Genomic DNA, 20,498 nt, shown 5'->3' on the forward strand with positions numbered 1-20,498 from the left:
TATTTCATTTAAAGCAAAATCTGTTTGATCAAAACTGTACAGGAACACAAGGCAAAGTATTTAAAACTTGCAGAGCCCCCTCCATCTGATGGATATTAGAAGCTTTAGTTGAGTCACATGAAAGCATGTATTACAAATGCTTCACCATGTTTGTCTTTCCCCCAGCTGGTAATTAGACCTTTTCCTCTTGCATAGGAGTCATGAGCTGATTTGCTCTTTTTGTTTGTGGCTTTCAAATTTGTATTAGTTCACATAGCAGCTAGGATTAGAAATTTATTAAGGGATAAAGATAGCTTTGCATCTCGGTATTGCTTTCAGTCAATACTGGCACAAAAAATGTCTGAACAAAAAACCCACATGTATTGCTGCTTTTCTTTCTGCAAATCCTGAATTTCTTCCTCTGTTTCCCAGGAACCTTTTTTTCCAGAATGGACACTGTGTTCTCTTGTGATCCTGATCAGCTCTGGAATCTTGGGACTGAATAACTTGTTCTGTAATATGAAAATGAGTTATTTTTAAATCTGTTTTTTATTATGGCTAGCCAGCCAGCAAACCCAATCCTGGTTATGTGGTAAGCATAAGCAGGAAGTATATTATGCATTCTACAACTATTATTAAAAATACACCATACTGAAAAGTAGGGAACATTTCACACACATGCACAAAAAAGGACAATCTGACAAAAAGATAACACTAAAAACTACTGATTCTTTAGTAATATCCCAAAGAGAGACATTGCAGTGGGATAATATTGGAGATGTGTCTACTAGCAAAAAGGGGAAATAACATTTAGAATGAGAGATACCAACTGTTTGTTAATGCAACACTAGACTTTAAAATACAAACTGATTTCACTGAGAAAACAGCATTGTTTTTCAGTGAAAAATGTTATTTTTCTATTACAGCCATGTTTAAAATAGTTTCTCTATTTGTAATGTTCTTCTCTTTTTACCTAGATTTTTATAAGCTATTGCAAAATTCTCATTTTTGAGGCAAGAAAAGTTTACTGTGTGTTGTCAAGTAGAATTTGGTTTTATGTAGGATCTCTTCTTGGTACAGCAGCAATGTGTGGAGCTGTAATAATGTGTCAATTGTTAAGGCAAACAGCAGCTATTGTGTGCTCAACAATAGTATATGCAAACTTTGGGCACTAGGACGTCCTTATGAGAAAAGAGATTATTGTGATGTGATGCACTTTGTCTCAAGTGCCATGGAATCTTTATTTTTTTGACAGAAGGGACCTTTAATATCTAATCCACAAAATTATGTTTTATAGTATACCATGTCACATTTATGGATTAAGCCAAAAAAGCCCATTGCATTAAGTGGACTGAATTTTCTGTAGCAGAAAATAATTACCTGTAGGAAAAATAATTCCTGTGGCTTCTAGCTGAGCTATAAGATACTGTTCTGGATGCGGTATACAGGAGTGACTTATTTTCAGAAGCATGAGGTAGGGAGTGGCATCTATTCAAACTCAAATGCAATTAAGGAGACACTTAAATCTGTTCATAAAAGCCTGTTTTTTTTTTTACATACCGAGAAGTCGGAAATAGTAGTGACATTATCATGTTAGCTGTGACAGTGATTCATGTAGGGAATGTAAGAAGTTGCAGCCACAGTTGTCGGTGAGGTATTTTCTTTCAAGAATCTTAATAGTGTTATTTCCATTTGGTGCCTTCCTACTGGATTCAGAAAAAGTTTTTAGAGGTCGGCAAAAATCATCACTAGCAAAGAAGTCTAGCCGTCTTAGCTCCGTAGGGAGGAAAGCTATTAAGAAGATACTCATGTTGCAGGACAGGTATTCCTGAACAGTTTTGGTTTGTTCTCTATCAGTCCTATATGAGCTCTCAGTGATGAGGTTTGGACAGACCTCAGAGGGAGCATCTGTAAGATATTCATTATTTCTGAACATCCTCAGAGAATTACAAAAATTGCTAACCCAAAAGTTAATAGAGGACAAAGTCTCTGGATTTTTAACAGGTCCTAATAGAGTTTAGCAGCTGAAGATAAGGGATGATGAGCCAGCTTTCCTTAGCTGAGAAGAAACTACTCTTCAGATCATTCAAAGTTCATAGAATGCAGTGTAAGAGATTGCGCAGAACAGTTTGTCTTAAGGAATCAAGAAATATCTACACACCTTTGGCATCTCTAAAACTTTTTGGTTTTGTAGGTCAGAGCAGCCTGAGTGCGACTAAGAAATCCTGTGCTTGATTTCAGGTATAAAAGTTCTAGTCCTCAGAAAGGAGGCACAGTTACAAAAGAAATTCAGAGAATACTGGGCTGAGAATTGTACCATTTCTGATACAAAAAACCCCACCCTTTTGATACTTTTCCTAGATGTTGGCTGAGAGGACCTGTGTGAGGAGCATTAGAAAAGCATAACAAAAGGTTTGTTCTTATGTGGGATGATAGTTCAAACTTCCCCCAGTAAAAGAGAGAATACTGTAATAATATATATGGTCTTAATGCTTTTTTTTTCCCCCCCCTACTGCCTTTCATTTTGCACAGGTTTGTCTTTTGGAATGTCTGAACGTTTTTCTACAAGAAGTGCCTTCAGACAGGAAGCACTGAGTCTTTATTTGGAGGATAAAAAGAATAATTTTGTGGAATAGCATTAAAAAAACAACCAAAAAAGAACAAATGCAGCTGGCTTAGAAACAGAGATCAGTGTCAAGCTAACAGTATTAATCTTTCTAACAAGTGTAACAGTTAGGTCTCAATCTTCCAAAAGAGCTCCAAATGAGTAATCTCAGTCTCTAGTTACACTCACAACATATTTGATGGTCCTAGTTGGATCTGAGACTTCAAAATTATTCTGACTTAAAATTATTTTGTATATCGTAGAATCATAGAATGCTTTGGATTGGAAGGCACCTTTACAGGTCATCTAGTCCAACCCCCCTGCAATGAGCAGGAACATCTTCAACTAGATCAGGTTGCTCAGAGCCCCATCCAACCGGACCTTGAATGTTTCCAGGGATGGGGCATCTACCACCTCTCTGGGCAACCTGTTCCAATGCCTCACCACCCTCATTGTAAAAAATCTTTCTTAAATCCAGTCTAAATCTGCCCTCCTTTAGTTTAAAACCATCGTTCCTTGTCCTGCCACAACAGGTCTTGCTAAAATGTCTGTCCCTGTCTTTCCTAAAGGCCCCCTTTAAGTACTGGAAGGCTGCTATAAGGTCTCCCCGCAGCCTTCTCTTCTCCAGGGCTGAACAACCCCAACTCTCTCAGCCTATCCTCGTAGGAGAGGTGCTCCATTGCTTTGATCATTTTTGTGGCCCTCCTGTGGACCCACTCTTAACAGCTCCATGTCCTTCTTGTGCTGAGGGCTCCAGAGCTGGACACAGTACTCCGGGGGGGGGGGGGGTCTCACCAGAGCAGAGTAGAGGGGCAGAATCACCTCCCTCAACCTGCTGGCCTCGCTTCTTTTGATGCAGCCCAGGATATGGTTGGCTTTCTGGGCTGTGAGCACATTGTTGGCTCATGTCCAGCTTTTTGTCCATCAGTACCCCCAAGTCCTTTTCCGCAGGGCTGCTCTCAATCACATCATCCCCCGGCCTGTATTGAAACTGAGGATTGTCCCGACCCAGGTGTAGGCCCTGCACTTGGCCTTGTTGAACCTCTTGAGGTTCACACAGGTCCACTTCTCAAGCTTGTCCAGGTCCCTCTGAATGGCATCCCATCTTTCTGGCATGTCAACTGCACCACTCAGCTTGGTGTCATCTGCAGACTTGCTGAGGGTGCACTCAATCTCATTGTCAATGTCATTGATGAAAATATTGAACATCACTGGTCCCAGTACGGACCCCTGAGGGACACCACTTGTCACCAATCTCCATCTGGACATTGAGGTGTTGACCACTACCCTCTGGATGCAACCATCCAACCAATTCCTCATCCACCGAACAGTCCACCCATCAAATCCGTATCTCTCCAATTTAGAGAGAAGGATGTTGTAGGGGACCGTGTCAAAGGCTTTACAGAAGTCCAGATAGATGACATCCATTGCTTTTCCATTGTCCACTGATGTGGTAACTCCCTTTTAGAAAGCCACTAGGTTGGTCAGGCAGGACTTGCCCTTGGTGAAGCCATGTTGGCTGTCTCGAATCACCTCCCTGTCCTCCATGTGCTCTAGCACAGCTTCTAGGAGGATCTGTTCCATGATCTTCCCAGGCACAGAGATGAGGCTGACAGGTCAGACCAACAGCAGTGCTATTTGGACACCATGTTTCAAGCACAGCCTAACAGTGTTCTGATATAGTTAAAAGGTTCACTTGTATAGCAAAGAAAAACTTAAATTGATTTCAGAACATTAAGCAAGTCTGTCATAATTTAATGCTTTGGTGGGTGCTGGGAATATCTTGAAAAATTCATCACAACTGCACCTAGACCAAATGGTAGGTTAATTATTTTAGAAGTCTCTGGTTGTAATGGAATGCTCTGTTGTGCCATGAAAGTTCATATAAATTCTGATCTTATTTCAGAGGCTGTTTTAACTTATACCAGATGCATAAACTAATTTAAAGGGGAGGGAGGGAAATGGGCAGGAAAACTTGCCTCTAGAAATTGAGTCAACCTTGTCATGGAGTTCACAGGCCCAATGGCTTCAGAAAGCTATTAACCAGTGCTTGCTAGTTCTACTCAAATTTCTGAAATTTGAGAACGTTCATTCAAGAAGTGGCACTAAATCTATTTTACGCTGCTATACCAAAGTAGGAAAGCTAACTGTGTTGCCTTAAGCAGGGGTGAATTAGGTTTTATTCTCTTTGCTCTGTTAGTTAGCTTGAATGAGTTAATATTCCTTTGTGTTGGATCAGTAAGTTACATGTATCTGTCAAAAAAAGTTTCCTTTGCCAAGAGCCTGTTTGGAATCCTCTTGCTATCAAAGCTTCCATACTGCTGTTTTTCCGAGCAGCAAACTTTTTATAAGAAGTAATTTATTTTTAGTTTTGTTTGTTTTTATTTCACACTAACAACTGAGAACCTTCTCTCCCAGTGAAAGAATGTCTTTTCAGCAGCTCAGCTCATTCTGGCAGCACTGTGGGTGATTAAGAGCTTTCAGAGAGAATTAATCATCTTCATAGACTTCCTCCTGCCCTCACTTGAGACAGGTTAGAGAATTAGTTGAAGAAGGTGCTTCAGCGTGATTATCCAATAGCTTTAAAATACAAATAGCAAGTGAAGCTTTCTAACTATCAGTAGTGACTACTACTACCTTATTTGTGGTAAGCTCATAGCTGTCCATGACAAATAAACGTATAGAGCTAGCTTACTGGTCTGTTAAGTGCTTTACTGATGTCTTGATCTGTAGGAAAATATCTTGTGAGTTAAAATGCATGGGACAAGGATCAGAAGGAGCTACTTCTACTCTTTGTTTTATTGCACACTTCCTCGTTAGTTTTCCAGAATCATGCTTTTGGAAAATTGGGTGCCAAAGCCTTGTTACAAGGTTTGACTTGCATATAAAATAAGTTGCAATGCTGAAGAAGGCAATCTAAAACTGCAAGCTTTGTCCCCCTTCCTTCCAAGACTGTTGATGTTGGAGGAGCCAGTCTGTCTGGTCTCCTGCAGCCACATGCGCCTGTCCAGAAGGCAGTGCTGTGAAAAGGAAAAAACAGAGAGAGGGAAATACATTACAGGTTATGACATGGAGACATTAACTCCACTGGAAGACTATTACATGGTAGTGGTGTCAATTTATTGATAAAACAAGGCTTGTTTGCTCCCATCTATATCCTGATTATTACAGACACTGTGGACAATACCTTTCTATGTTGTTGATAGACTCCCTACTGGCTAAAGTTTGTGGTGATGCATCTTTTGTCTTGCACCATCTTCCCTTGCCAGGGAAGTGTATTGTAATATAATCTAATGTAATTAAAAGACATATGATGCTTCAAATTTCAAGCAGTATCTTTAAGAAAAATTCTGTAATTCTTTCTTATTGGTAAATGTGTTATCTTGGGATGTTAGATCTTAACACTTGTACAAGTAATATTTCAGGAACTGCTAAACTTCTGGAAGTTCAGAGGAATTCTAGCGCTCTCAATTTTGTTTCAAAACTACTTTTTTAAATTGGAATTGTACTTGCCTTGTATATAAGACCTACAGGACATGTAGTGCCCTTACGGACACTTGTTGCAGCAGGTAGCATCTAAACTTACAGGACTTCACATGAGCAGCAGCAGAAGGTAGTTTATTAGGAAAGACTGAAAGTGCTTACCCTACTTTGACTTTTAATAGAATTACCAGGTAGGAAGTGGATCCAAACTGACCTTATCTTACTGTGTGATAGTTTTCTAACAGCTGTGAAGCTGATATCAATACACATTTTTTCAGGAGCCTTTTTTGTCTTTCAATGATGTATTTTGGTCTTGGTGATAGTTTTTGTCTTGCTACTGGTGTTGAAAACTTTCTTTTAATTATATATTTTTAAAAAGTCTATGGGTGAGTTTCATTTTTAGAATCTTTACTCCATGTTATCTACAACCAAAGGCTTTACTTTCCAGCTCACTAAGATCTACCTGTATAATAAGATATTGAGTTGGTTTGGTTTTAATTTAAAATGTTGTATGTGGCCTTGGGTAATTAAAAACATTTCTTGAAATGCGGTGTTTTTAACTGTATCATTCTGGACTTGCCTCTGCTGATTATGAAAAATTGAATAATACTCATTTGTCATGTAGGTTGTTGACTCAAACACAGACGAGTTCAATTCAGATGATAGAGGTTGTTACAAAACCCAGCTGTTAACTCTGCTCCTCCTTCTACAAGTTGCTTTCTCTGGGGCAGGGATAGCTTACCCATGAAGCAATTCTTTAACAGCCACAGTTTGTAGCCTGATTTATTCCAGTAAACCAATGGTGACTTTAAGTTATTTTAATGTACTGGGTTGGCAACTCTTAACAGCTCAGGAGCTGCTTTGTCTGTAAATCACCAGTGCTAGTATAGTAGTGGCCGTCTTTGGAGAAGAGTGAATGCCTGGTAGGATGTTTAAGCTGCCTGTATTGGTGGCTAAATATTCTCTGCTTCTGATTTGCAGCTAACTTGAGAAAGAATCTTTGCAGCGGTCTGCCTGCAGTTGCAGAGTAGTTGCAGACAACTGCTGGCAAGATACCTTTTCTACGTCTCCAAACAATTCATCTCAAATGAAGGCAGTTTTCTCTGAGAGCTTTGGTTGTTAATCACATCTGGAGAAAAGACAAGAAACTTTAAACCAGATACTTTTCTTTGGGGTTTCCATTTCACTGGGATTGGAAGAAGACCAATTCTTGATCATTTACCATTTTTGAAAAAGGTACAGGTGAACACAGGAATAGGAGCCAAGAAATTCATTGGCCAGGGCTGATTGTGTTGAACAAATCACTCGGATGTTAAATGGGGAGCTATTCTAACAAGGCTACTAGGTAGGCTGCTTGGGAGGGAAGAAAGAAAGTGGGCTTGGTTTTGGGTGGTGGTGTTGTTGGGAAGGCTGCCAATTTTCCTTGGTTTCCCTTCTTTCACTTTTAGGATAATACCTCACTGAGCTTGCAAGATAACTCTGAGCATTATGAACTTGGTTTAATTCTCACTACAGTCAGGAAAACTAACATTGATAGCAGTAGGTGACAGCCTTATTTTAATAGATTATTCTAGACACTAACCTCAAATTGAGGCTTTTGTTTATTTGTATTTAGATCACTACTGTGTAAACTTTAGATTTTTGCCTTTGAAACAGAATTGTTTTCCCAAGAAGTGGTCCAAATAGCAGAACATAATTCTATTTTTGTTTTTGATTATGCCTTTATAGCCTTTCTTTGGAGTTATTTTATAGAGAGGTAAATATAGAATACATATATCTTATATGTAATAAACTTGTGGACCAGATGCTTCTCTTGCCTCTTTTCTCCTGTAGCAGGATTGAATTCTTGCACTACAGCAACTGTAAATTCATTACACTGCATTTAAAACAAAATGCAGAAAGGGATGACCTCTTGCTAGGACTCTGTATTGTTTGTATCGCTAAGCCTTATCACCGTCTTTCAGCAAAAGCCAGTTTAATCCTTAAACATTTGTACATATAGTATCTGTTCATAATTGTCTATTGTTAGTTATCTGTGTTCTCGTTGATTATAATGCTGTGCATCTCCATAATGCCTGCTATTTGCCCCTTGGATCTTCATTGCACAGGGTAGCTGTTATCTTCCTTGCTGATAGCATATCACCAATGGTACCAGTTAGGAGCTGAAAACACTTCCAGCATAATGGAAAGTTCCACTTTTGCCAGGATGACTCACTAATTAATTAACCCCTGGGATATTCTGCCTGGCATAGAGAGGCTTCCTGTCCCAACTTAAGAAAAAGTTATGGGAAGATACTGTTATACAGCAAATGAGAAATTGATTGGATTTTATCTGCCTTGTAAGAATGATGTTTTCTAATGCTGTCAATCTGCCTGAAACAAGCTTGGAAACTAACTGAAAAATGGATACTTTGGAAAGGGTTGCTCCTCTGACTTAACATCTTCCTTTGCTATGGGAGCAAAAAGGCAAGTGCTATTAACACCACGAGAAGAATGGACTTGTAATAGGCATGTGTAGAGGCAAGCAGTACAGGAGGCAGTAAATATCTTTTCCTCCCAGCAGGCCACAAGCTTTTGGCTTTAAATAGGTCACTGTTCAAATATAGCTACCAAGTGGCCACTTGGGAGGGAAGGAAGGAAATGGGCTTGGTTTTGGGTGGTGGCAGGTGCTAGGAGGGCTGTTGGGACCATGAAGAGGCAAGGGGAGATTGCCCTGCAGAATGCGCTTCATGTGCCTGTCAGACATTGCTGAGAGTGAGTGGCTGGAGTATGGTTTCACTGTCCCAGACTGGTGTGGATGGAGTGTCTGTAACTCATGACTTCAGCAGATTTGGCCTGTGGACTTCAAGAAATCTTGCAATGCCTTCATAGTGCTGGGGGTGTAATTTACTTTTTCTCAAGGAATCTTTGCCAGATCTGTAAGATTAAACTTAGTGTGTCTGTAGCAGACTTGAACCAAGCAGAGTGGTTCTGTACATGAAGATATAGATGTGATGAGTGTAAATTTCTCCAGTGAAGAGCTGTTACAAGGCCTGGGAGCTAGAAGGAAGCTCCAGAATTTGAGATTTAACTCCCAGTAGTTTCTGAGATAGAGAAAGAGCTTTTGCTGCAGAAATCCTTCTTCCTTCAGGACAGGGAAGGAGTAAAAGATTTGGGGAGATGCCTCATTAAAGCTAGAAGTGTTGTTTGGACTTCTGGCTAGTGATCTGTTAACATTTGGGCATTTCAGACTTGACAACTGTTTACTGAAATACCAAAATGCAGATATTTTTAATCTGGAGTGGTGCTGCTTCATTGATTTCCCCTCAGATGTACACACATGCAGGGGTGACTTCTGCATTTTACTCCAATGAATGGCTGTTCATGCAAAATACAAAAAGTTAGACAGGCTTGTTACCCAATTCTCTCTTTTTGGCTTGTTAGCTCAGTCTGCCATCTGTCTAGGAGAAAAAATGGGTGCTGAGCTATGACGGACTTTGTAATCATGCAGAGTAAGTTGGGGGGCATGGTGCAGAAAGGAATATTACTTTGTATAAAAGATGATCTTAGAGAACACCACTGTGATTGTATCCATGTTTCTTGTCAGGGGAGAAGTGCCACTAAAAGTCAATAGTTGGGGGACTGTAGCACCATTAAGGACAAAGTTGTACCTTAAAAGTTCCTGTTTGCAGGTGGGAGACAGGATGACACTGACCAGTAGTGCTTCTCTTTATTCCAACTCATTACATGTTAACCTTGATTGACTACAGTGTGTATGTTTATCAATTGATGTGTGAACTTTTCTCACTCACCATGACTTTTGTTGGCCTAAATTTATTTTTTTCTTTTTTCTTTTTTTTCCCTTTTTTATAGAAGCTATAAAAAGCACAGTAGCATAGGGACAATGCAGGCAACTTTGTACTAGAGACTGCAAGCAAAAAGAGAGGGATGGGGAAGACTAATTTTGTTATGAAAATGAGCATGCTAAGTAAAATACAGGTTCAAACCATGTGTTTGCTTGGGAAAGTTTATGGTCTAAATTTGACATAGACTATAGCAAGCAACCAGAGAACTGCCATATGGAGGAATAGCAGCTTTGCATTATTAAGTTCATACAGTTAACAGCTTTAGCTTATAAATTTCTACTGAGCAGTGTCTGCAATTCAGCAGCAGAAAAAGTGTGCTTCTTGGAGGCTTCAGTGAGAAAAGGATGGTGAGAAGCGTTTGAGTAGACATTGCATGTGCAAAACGAATAGGTTGGGAAAAGCTTCCTGTGGTGGGGAGAGGGACATAAATCCAGGTGTAAACAAAACTGTTTAGTTTGTTACTTGAAGGTGAAGTGACTGGTGGAACTGACTAAATCAAATACTTTCAACATCTTGCAAAACAAATGACCAGTCTAAGGAAGGTCAAAGTATCACTAACCTTTTGTTGTTGTTAAAAAATAAACAAGAATTTGGAAATTAATATAATTGTCATCTGCAGTTCTTTTCACAGTGTAGAGTAGATGTCAGCAACGCTCTAGCATGTTGTGCTACACTCTGTTTTTCTGCCCCAAATTAAAGTTTAAGTCTGAAAACGGAAATCATACAGAATCCAAGCTCTGTTGTTTCTCAAGGAAGCAAGATGCTATCATGATATTCATGGCATGTTGCCTCTACATTAGTAGCTAGAAGTGTCTCCTGCAGACTACAGAGATTGCTGGCAACCTGTAGCAGGGAGCTGCTCCCTCTCAGGAGGCTGTAACTGCCAAATCTCATCCCTGTGACGCACTATTCAAAATCAATCCACTTACCACCTTTGCCCTACAGCTCTAAGTGGATGACACCCATTCGAGGGTGACCTGGAAAGCTTTATGGGAACAATTTAGCTATCCATACAGGAGAAGCTAATAAAAAGTATATTCAGCTTCCAGATCTCTTCAAGGATCCTTTCTGAATTGAGTGCTGTTTGGTGGGGCTTTTGTTTGGTGGGGTGTGGTGTTTTGGGTTTTTTGTTTGTTTGTTTGGTTGTTTTTTTGTTTTGTTTTTGATGTCAACTCTGTGATAAGCAGAGAATTGGCTCTGGTAATGGCAGAAGATAGCAGGCACTAAACAGGGAAATCTGAAGAGGTAAAAGGGGAAAGTAACAATTACAAAGTTATTGGAGACTGTATGCCCAAAATAGAGAAGGGCTAGTTGCTTTTGTTTTATATGAAATAAGCCTGCCCCCCACCACCACAATAAAGCACAGGATTAACAATGAGGAGAATATCTTAGGGAAGGGAAAGAAAATGATAGGGGTGGAAAAATAATCATGTGTACAGAAAGTAACCAATTAGTATCCCACAGTCCTGCTCTTTTAAAGAAGTGTGTATTTGGTTCTCCATTTATGGGTCCATAGAGGAGAAATCCCTGAAAGTCTATTTCATTTGAAGGAGCTGGGCAAAATGCTGTTGCTGCGGAGTCTCAGTACTTCGTGTAAATCATCAGTATTGATATTTTGAATATTTCATGTGGTGACACAAAGGTAACATTGTATTAGATAAGTTCCTGTGTCTCTTCATCAGCTCTGCTGTGTTATTGTGTGCAAAATCACAAGGTGTTTTTTCATTCAGTTGGAACGTAAGTGAACAGTGCTTTACCTGTGTAGAAAATAATTATGAGTTGTTCTGTGTTCACAGGTTTTGAATGCAGCCTGAGTGCAAAAAGTATGAAGAAGAGATGCCTTCTCTGCATTGGGGGATGGATCCTGTATTTTCTGCATTTGCAAGACTCTATATTAAAGATATAAAAGAAATGAGAGAATCTAAACAAGTGCCAGGTATGTACTTACATGTGCCGATTATGATGCACACAGAATTATAATTGATTAATGTTGTGCTTTTTATCCGGGGATTGCAGAATGCTTCACGAACACCAATAAAGTAATTTTGCGTGCCCCTAAGCTAAGTGTCATTAGCATCTTTAACAGTTCTAAGAACAACAGGTTGTGAGATATATGTGAAAAATAAAATGCATTCGTTCTAATGTCTTTTCCTCTCATATATATAGATACAGAACCTCTTTTACATTAACGTAATGTTGTGTTTCCTCTGTGTGGTAGTGCTTGTTATATTGTGATAAAGTGAATTCTAAAAATGCTGGTCCTTTCTGGCCATGTGTGTTACATCTTTCCACTGTCTCTACAACATTTGAGAAGGATTTTCTGCCTCTTGCAAAATTTTGACAGTTGATGACATTGCTGGGTGTATGTGTTTTGCTTTTTCCTCTGGATATTAATATATTATAAAACAGATACAGGTTTTGAGGTTTTCTCTGCTTAATTTCTAGATATGATAGATATATGGCATTCTTCATACATTTGAACAACCTTATTGTAAATTCTGGCATCTGTGCTGAATCTTATACTACACCTTTTATTTCCTAACCATTGTTGGAAATTGTATGCTTTGCGGTCTGTTTCCTGCTGGTCTTCAGCCAATATCACCCACATGTGTACATTGTCTAAAGCAACATGTGTTTGACCTTGAATTTCTGTTTTCACTACGAAGACTTTAAATAGACTACAGTATGTTTTCTGCTGTAGAAGGGTTCCTTACTCCAAATTGAAGCTTGACAAGGTACAAGATTACCAGGGAGGAACCCAAGCTACTTAGAATTAATGAGGAAAAGCAGTAAACCCTAAGCAGAACGTGGGGTTTTTTGTTTGGTTTTGGTGTTTTGTTTGGTTTTTTCTTTGTTCTCCACAGAGACAAGGTACATCTCTGTGGCTTTTTGAATATGCTCTGCCTTGTAGGTTTTCTTATTATTTATTTTTCTTTAACAGCAAGGATAACAGCAGTGCTATTCTTACAGAAATGAAGGACTGGTGGTGTTTTTGCTCTTCTTGCAACCATTTTTATGTACGTAGGGACTTCACAAACTGCAAAGCTCAGTATATATAACTCTTTGTTATTTAACATGATGGGAGACTTCTGTCTTAAATCTGTTCTTAAATTGCAAGAATTAGGCTACAGTCTGTTGTTGATGTTGTTGATGTTTGTACTAGAGTGAGTAGTACTTGGAGGCCTTTTTAAAGTGTGCAGTCTTATAGTAGTACCGGTGTAGCAAATGCATCTGGTAAAAACTGTTCCTGCTTCAATTAGAGACATTTTAATTGTTTTCAAACAAAATACAAACCAATTAAATGTCAGCAGAATAGGATTGTAGTTTGGACTTGAACATTAGTACATACACACACAAAAATATACTCAGAAGAATTAAACTTATAAACATCAACAAACGTTTCACAAGAGCAGGAACAGTCCTAGAAAGTACAATCCTTTTCTCCCCCCCCCCCCCCCCCCCCCCAATTACCTAATTTCCCTTCTCACTTCCCTTCCTGTTCTTTTACTTAAGTGAGTTGTCTTCTGCTTCAGGAACTCTTTCAGTTTTGTTATTACTTTTTTCCTAAGATGATCCAAAGGAAGTGGTATCTGTCATGTCAAGATATCAGCCTTTAAAATTGGTGCATGCGAGCTTTCTCCACTTCCTGTGCATCTGATGTTTTGCACAACTAATCTTGCTTACAATCCTTTATCATTTTCTAAACCAAACTTTAAAGAAAATGTTTGTTCTATGACATTTCATTCTGAATTTTGTTCATTCTCCTGGAGCTGTGTATATACTAAACCAGACATCTTTCAATGTATCTTATATATTGGCAACAAATGATAGCACAACAGAAACACTAAAAAGATATCTTTGGGGGAAGGAAGAAGGTAGGTGTTTGCTGTCAATGTTTCCTGCCTTTAATGGGTTTGTTAAAGACCAGCTGAAGCTAAGTATATGATTGGCTATAAATCAGTCATTAAGTAATGGCAATTAAGAATGAATGACTGCAAAACAAGGAGTTGTAACTAGGAGGGATGGAAAGAAACACAGACTGAATGTCAGGAAAAACATCCTTAGAATGACATCTGCTAAACTGTGGAGCAGCCTTCCCAGGAAAAAGGTGGGATGCCCTTCACTGGGATTGTTTATATCCTGACTGTACAGATTGCCAGGAATTTACTGTACGGAATGGTCTTGCATTGGCCCTGAGGAAATGGACTGAATGACCTAATAAGTTTTTTCTTTCCATTTTTAAGCATTAGGATTTGATGCCACAATGACTAATCCCTTAAAACAACACAGAGGAAATCAGTAAACCTGGCCAATTACTCTCCTGCTATAAATGGTGACAAGAAGGCTGGAAACGTCCAGGATAAAAACAGCAATTGTGTTGTCTTAGAGGCCTTGAAATGAGAGTGGGTGTCAAACTCGGTTGTAACACATAATCACATCATGGATATGAGCTTTTCTCAGAGTTGTTATGCACCACTGCATTGACAGCTTATCAACAAGTGAGGGAAGCTACAAATAAATAGCATAAAAGGACGTAATAATAGTTAAAGCCATGGCAAACAGCTCAGTGCTCAATAATGCTGGTAGAGACATGACCAGAACTTGCCCTAGAGATCTCTGTATCTATACCCCCCTATATCGCTGCTGTGACTTCCTGTTGTGGTAGCAGCATATTAATGTATGTGTTATTTACTGGGTTACTAGGAGCTTGACTGAATGTGCTTGCACATAGCTTCAAATGTTTAGTATATTCTTATTGCTACCAATATGAACATAATTTGAACAAATAAGCTGGCAGGAGAAACAATTTACACCTTGAAGTCGTCAAGTTCAACAACTTAATAGTGTAAATATAGCTTCGTCTTTCAAATGAATTCAGGTAGTTTCTCAGAGTAAGGGTGGAGTTCTATGTGAGTTTATGGGGATGGAGAGAACCAGTTTTATCTGGTCTCTGCAATTTGCCAAAACTCGGCTTACTAACTGGGAAATGAACATAATAATATGTTGCTTGTTTGCAGATTCAAGAGCTTGGAGTCTCTGCTCCACAGACTTACCCTGAAACTGACCCAGACCTTCTTTTATAGAGGTTTTGTAAGGTTTAGTGAATAATTATATACACTGGGAGCATCTCCATTGAGGGTTTCTATAGCAGTGTTTATTGGTGTCCTGGTAAATGGCATGAGAGAAAAGTGGACAGACCTGCTAAACATTCTCTATGCCAGACCTGACCAGTGACTGCATGATTAGTATAGCCAGCTCTCAGATGACAGCGATAGATGCATCCTCAAAACATTGCAGTGGATTTTTATGAGCAAAACTTCTGTTTATGAGCTGCTTGGCTGATCACCTGTGATTTCTTCTCAAACTTTGGGTTTTTTGTCTGTCTTACGTGAAGAAAGTTAATTCCAGGCTCATTTAAGGCTGCCAGCTATGTAGGACAAGTTATCTTTAGATTTTGGGTTTGATTTTTCTTTTTTTTCTACAGAACATTTTTCTGACTGCCTTGCTGCAGTGTTTCTCTTTTCCTTTGTAAGAATAAGACTTGCTACTGTGTATGGAGCCAAATGTTCCCTTCTGAGTCCCTTGAGTTATCTAGTTTTCAGAGGACAGTTATTGAACATCCCAGATGGCATATTTCAGTAAAGCAGCAGTATTCAAAAACTGAACAAAACACACTGACTGAAAATTAGCCAGCCCAGGATATATCTGGAGCTTATTGCCCTATTATCCTCCTGCTAGTGGACTGTGAAACTTCAGTGTATAATGTTTACATCTGTGTTTGTTAACAACACTTGTCACTTTCTTGAAAGGGATTACAGCATGTGGCAACCTCAGTGCTGTCAAAGTCCACTGGGTTCTGTTTCCTCACTGTTTCCTGGACATGTTTTTACATGTTATTCTGATTCAAGTCATCTTTATAGATGCACAAAAATAGCTTTGAAGGGATGATTTTAGAAAGTGTTATTTCAGAAACTGAAGTTCAGGATACCATCCACAATGACTGTATAGTGTACTCCACAATCTAAGAGGCTTGTTTCTCTCCCCCCACCCCCCATGGCTCCTGTTCTTTTAGAAATGAAAGACAGAATTATGTTAGTTTTCCTTTTGGAGGCTCTGCCTTAATCAGGAACAGCTGCATTGTGAGAAGCTTCCATTGTGTTCTGTTATTTATTCTGAAGCCTGATGAAGATGTAAAAAAAAAAAAAAAAAAAAAAAACAGAAACAAAAAACAACAAAAAACCACACAAACTAAAACCCCCAAACAAACAAAAAAACCCAACCCAAAACGAACCCAAAACGAAACAACAAAACAAAAAACAACTAAAAAACCCTAATGTGTGCAGCAAACAAACTGTTTTTCATATCCAAATGTGAAAGAAAACAAGAGGTTATTAAAGTTCCAACTTCTGGTATCCTAAGTAGAGCTGATACTTCTTTCTTCTAGTGTTCCTTGTCCTCACTGATCCAGGTTTTTTTCACATGACTAGGCACTGTATAAGTTAAGATATATTAAATATGTAATAAAGTATGTTTTTTACTGACAAATGTGACTATGTAGGGTAGGATGTGGAAAGAAATAGTTACACTTATCAAGAATGTTCTGTGTTTAGGTATATTCTTTTATAATGGACATCCAGTAAGACAGGTGGATGTTGTCGGGATAGTGGTTCAAATGAAAGAGCGAGATGCCTTTTATAATTATGGAGGTAAGAAAAGTTTCTTTCTTTCTTGTACTTATCAGCCTTCTAATCTTAGTTACCGTTAGAACTTAAAGGTTGCCTTATTTGATCATTGTCTGTTCTTGAAACAACTGTGCTCTTATCCTAATATAATGTATATCTGCAGCTGAGATTACTTAAATTTAGGGAAGCTACTGTTTATCTCCACTTCGAAAGTAGAGAAACAAATAGTTAAAACGGATTAAGTGATTAATTTGGGGTCATCTAGCAAATCTTAATTTTGGTTATTGCTTTGCCACTGGACTCTACCATCTTCCTCTCATATATATGTATATATTTATATATATGCAGTTCCTTTGTTCAGATATAAACGGATTTAACAGTGCCTGCAAATGGGAAGTCACTTCTTCCTTTTTTGAACCTTAGAAATCCCTTCTGACTTTTTGTATGTTTTGTCGTATCTTAGAGCCAGCTTTTAATAGCAGTCAGGAGCTTGTTTATATTTAGATGCATAAGAGTCTTAGCAAATCTAACTCAAGCATCATAGTACCAGTCCTTGCCAACACCAGCTGGGACTTGTCTCCTCCCTATTGCTTTTCCCAATATTCAGACTATTTTATTAACATGGAAACATCTGATTGTCATTTTGTTCAGCTGTCTTTTTCATCTGGAGGAAAAGCAGAGTGGAGTAGTGATGATGTGGCAAGTTTCAAAAGGTGGGGGAGGTCATCTCACAGTAGGAAGGGGGAGCCAAATGCATAGATCTTATTGAAGCACTTGAAGGACTCAAGTCCAGTGTCTTCCTCTGCCATGAGTTTCCACATGATGGAGGTAAGGCATGGAGCGCCTCTTCTTACCCGATTCCCTCACCTATAAAATTGAGTTAGCAGCAATTCCCTGACTCACAGGAGTATTGTGAAGATACAGTTGAAAACTTAATCAGGTCCCAGCTTCCACAACACCTGCAGTTGCATCATACTGCTGCAGAGTAGCATTAACTGCTAGCACGTATAGCATACCCCGCACTGGATGCGGCTCCTTCGAGTTGACTCTGTACTCTATAGAAATGTCCCTGGAAGTTTCTTAGAGTGGATATTTTCTAGATTTTTATTTTTTTTTTTAAGTCTAATTTCTGGATGTTTGTTATTACCCTGCCATTATGCTAAATAATGAGTTGACAGTAAATATTTTGAAGCACAAGTTTCTCTGGCACTTGAAGTAGCACAGGCTAAACAAGCACCTAAATTAAGAGGCGGAGTTGTAATGGATGATGTAATGAAGTGTTGAAACATAAACTGAATGTCAGCTGTTATTCTTTTATTGCACTAGTATGCAAATGCAGTTATCACTTCATGAGAACAGAGGAAGACACAATCAAAACTACCAAGGCAAAAACAATTCTGTGGGCAAGGGTTTCCCACGTTGCTCTCAGCATTAGTTCGGATGTAAGCTTGTTGGAAATGTTTGATTGGGGCAGAAAATGGAGGAATAGAAATAAAAAGAAACTGCAGAGTAGTGGAATTAAGGCCTTGGTGTTAGATCAGCTGACCTTTAAGTACAGCTCTCCGTGAGCCTGGTTTCCTGCTGTCCTTTCACATCCAACTCCACTCTTTGTTCCAGCAGTTCCTGGTTTGAGCTTTCAGGCTACCTGCCAGGGTGCCCCTCCCCAGTCTGCCCTCCCTTTCAGGCAGGCTGACTCCACCAGCGTAAAATTGTAACGTCTTAGACAGTTTCCTGCTTGTAACTTCTTGCATTTCTCAGTTCAACAGACTCTGATTGGTGAGTCACAGAGCAGGCGTTGCATCAGTTGGAGTGCCGCACACTGCTCAGTACTTGCTCACTTTCCATCTGCTTAAAAGTGACTTACAAAGAAATTCCCCCTTTGTACTTTTTCTCTGATAGAGAACTGAAATGTCTTTGTGTCACTGCCACTATCTCCCCCCCTCATTTCCTATCTGTCTACTTCAGAATACACACCACTCATTTTAAGAGAATCTTAGGTCCTCTGTGTGCTGAAACCCATATAGCTAGAACTCGTGACAAAATAGTAACTGTAAAAGAGAGTGAACTGACTCTTTCCTGGCTTTAAAAAAAAAAATTACATGCTGTGTAAAACCTGATTTTGACATTTTGATTTGATTATTTATTGCTAGTATTATGATCAATTAGGAGAATGATATCTAATTAAAGTGTAGCTTTGAACAAGCTCATGTTTTAGCTAATGCACCTTTCTGACCTCTTTTTTCTTTCTTTCTTTTTTAACAAAACCAAATGTCACATGTGGTTTTCCTTATACTTCAGAACTGTTTTGAAAGGCTGAAAGGCACTTGCCTTAAAAACAAACAAACAAAAAATCTCACCAGGATCTCAAGTAGGCTCATGCAGACCCTACAAGAACCATAACCTTTTTGTTATAAAGAAATAAAAATGAACACAATTATCTCATTTATCAGGTAGCTTTGAGAGTGCTACCCCTCAAATAGTTAATGTAAGAGTCAAAAAACCCAAACAAACAAAATAAAACAGAAAAAACCAAAAAACAAACCCACAGAAAACCAAGCAAACAAAAGTTTAAACCCAAGGAGATGAGGAAGGGCGGCACAGGGAGCACAGGAAGTTTTCAAAAGCTTGTAGACCCCTTGAGTGCATTTAAAATAGATTAACATTCTCCTGTCTAATTAGAATACAATTGCAAGAGTTCTCATTCATCTGTGCTTCAGGAGTTAATTGTCTTTTTGCTCAAAGCTTTCATTTGTGAACTGGGAAAACTTTGTTTCAGAACCTTGCTCCCTGTGTGGTCAAGAACAGGTCAGTCTCTCCAGGACTCCATTTTCAGCTGTTAAATTGATGAGGAGGAGTCTGGCCTCCTAATCATTCAGTCTTGTTTGTTTTGTTTCTAAGCCCTTCTTAGGAAGCATGTCTGTTGCAGTTGGTGCAACAGCCAGTTGCAAGCTGGAACATCTAGAAGCTGCAGTAATGTAATAGTGAAATGTCATCTGCCCTGTTTCTTATTGCCATTGCTGGCTTGCATGAATGGCTTGCCATGGTATATGAGGGCTCTGACTCCTACTAAAATAGTTGCTTTTTGTCTATACCAAGGCGAGGAAATCCTACCAGCTAGGTCATTATCTATGCTCTGGTACAAAATTAAAGGTGCTGAAATAGCTGCTGTTTTGAGCTGAAACAGCAGCTCAAAAGGGGGATAGCAATGAGATGAGCATACTTTTGTGATAGAATTTGGAATTGCCTGCATCTTATAAATACTGTACGTTTGTTATTAGGAATGTGCAGCTAAGCCACTGGGAAGCAGGAAGGCAATGATTTGAAATTGGACCCCCCAAATAGGGAGATTGTCTCACATGTTTTGAAACAATGCAAAGGCATTTTGCTTTGATGCTATGGTTCCCAGAGGAAACAGACTGCAGGTACCAATTAGTACCTTCCTGGTAAACATTGCTATTACTTTTGTAGTCATGGGTTTGGTTTAAGGAGCAGAAGAAAATTGCAGATTCCAACTTGTGAAGAGTGGAAGCTCAGTCCTGGAGATGGCTACGTTCAAGGAGCAAGGTGCTTGGAGCGTTAGCTGGACTAGAAATGCGATCCTTGCTGTGGTTTGACAGACATTCAGTACCTTTTTATTTGGAGAGCGTCTGTTGGACATGCCATCTATATACAGTCTCTTGATCTCTAGAACAATTGATTCTGTTGATAGTTTTTTAGTTTTCTTTAGGTTTTATCTTTCTGCTGTCCTTGACAATGTGCAGTGCCTGCGGCAGAAATCACAAAACTTATTTTGATTAGGTACTAGCAAAACAGGAAAAGCTAGACAGCTCCCGTGCTCAGGAGAAGGTGTTAAGCTTTTTCAGAAATGGAAGTGGCTTGCATGCCACCAGTATGTATGCTTTA

At 39.1% G+C, this 20,498-nt stretch overlaps 1 protein-coding gene across 3 annotated transcripts in view; it reads left to right on the forward strand.

The window, feature by feature from the left end:
- STN1 (STN1 subunit of CST complex) overlaps positions 1 to 20,498 on the forward strand; it is a 48,451-nt gene that overhangs the window by 6,446 nt on the left and 21,507 nt on the right. The window contains exons 1-3 of one of the 3 annotated variants that reach the window (XM_075504611.1): positions 491 to 571; positions 11,709 to 11,848; positions 16,524 to 16,619. In XM_075504611.1, the coding sequence (XP_075360726.1) occupies positions 11,716 to 11,848; positions 16,524 to 16,619 (229 nt within the window). In that variant the 5' untranslated portion in view covers positions 491 to 571; positions 11,709 to 11,715. Of the gene's footprint in view, positions 1 to 490; positions 572 to 11,708; positions 11,849 to 16,523; positions 16,620 to 20,498 lie in introns of those variants that run through there. The other 2 variants (XM_075504610.1, XM_075504612.1) reach the window with 2 other exon arrangements.

This window comes from Mycteria americana, chromosome 6 (genome assembly GCF_035582795.1).
Source record: "Mycteria americana isolate JAX WOST 10 ecotype Jacksonville Zoo and Gardens chromosome 6, USCA_MyAme_1.0, whole genome shotgun sequence".
Taxonomy (NCBI): Eukaryota; Metazoa; Chordata; class Aves; order Ciconiiformes; family Ciconiidae; genus Mycteria; species Mycteria americana.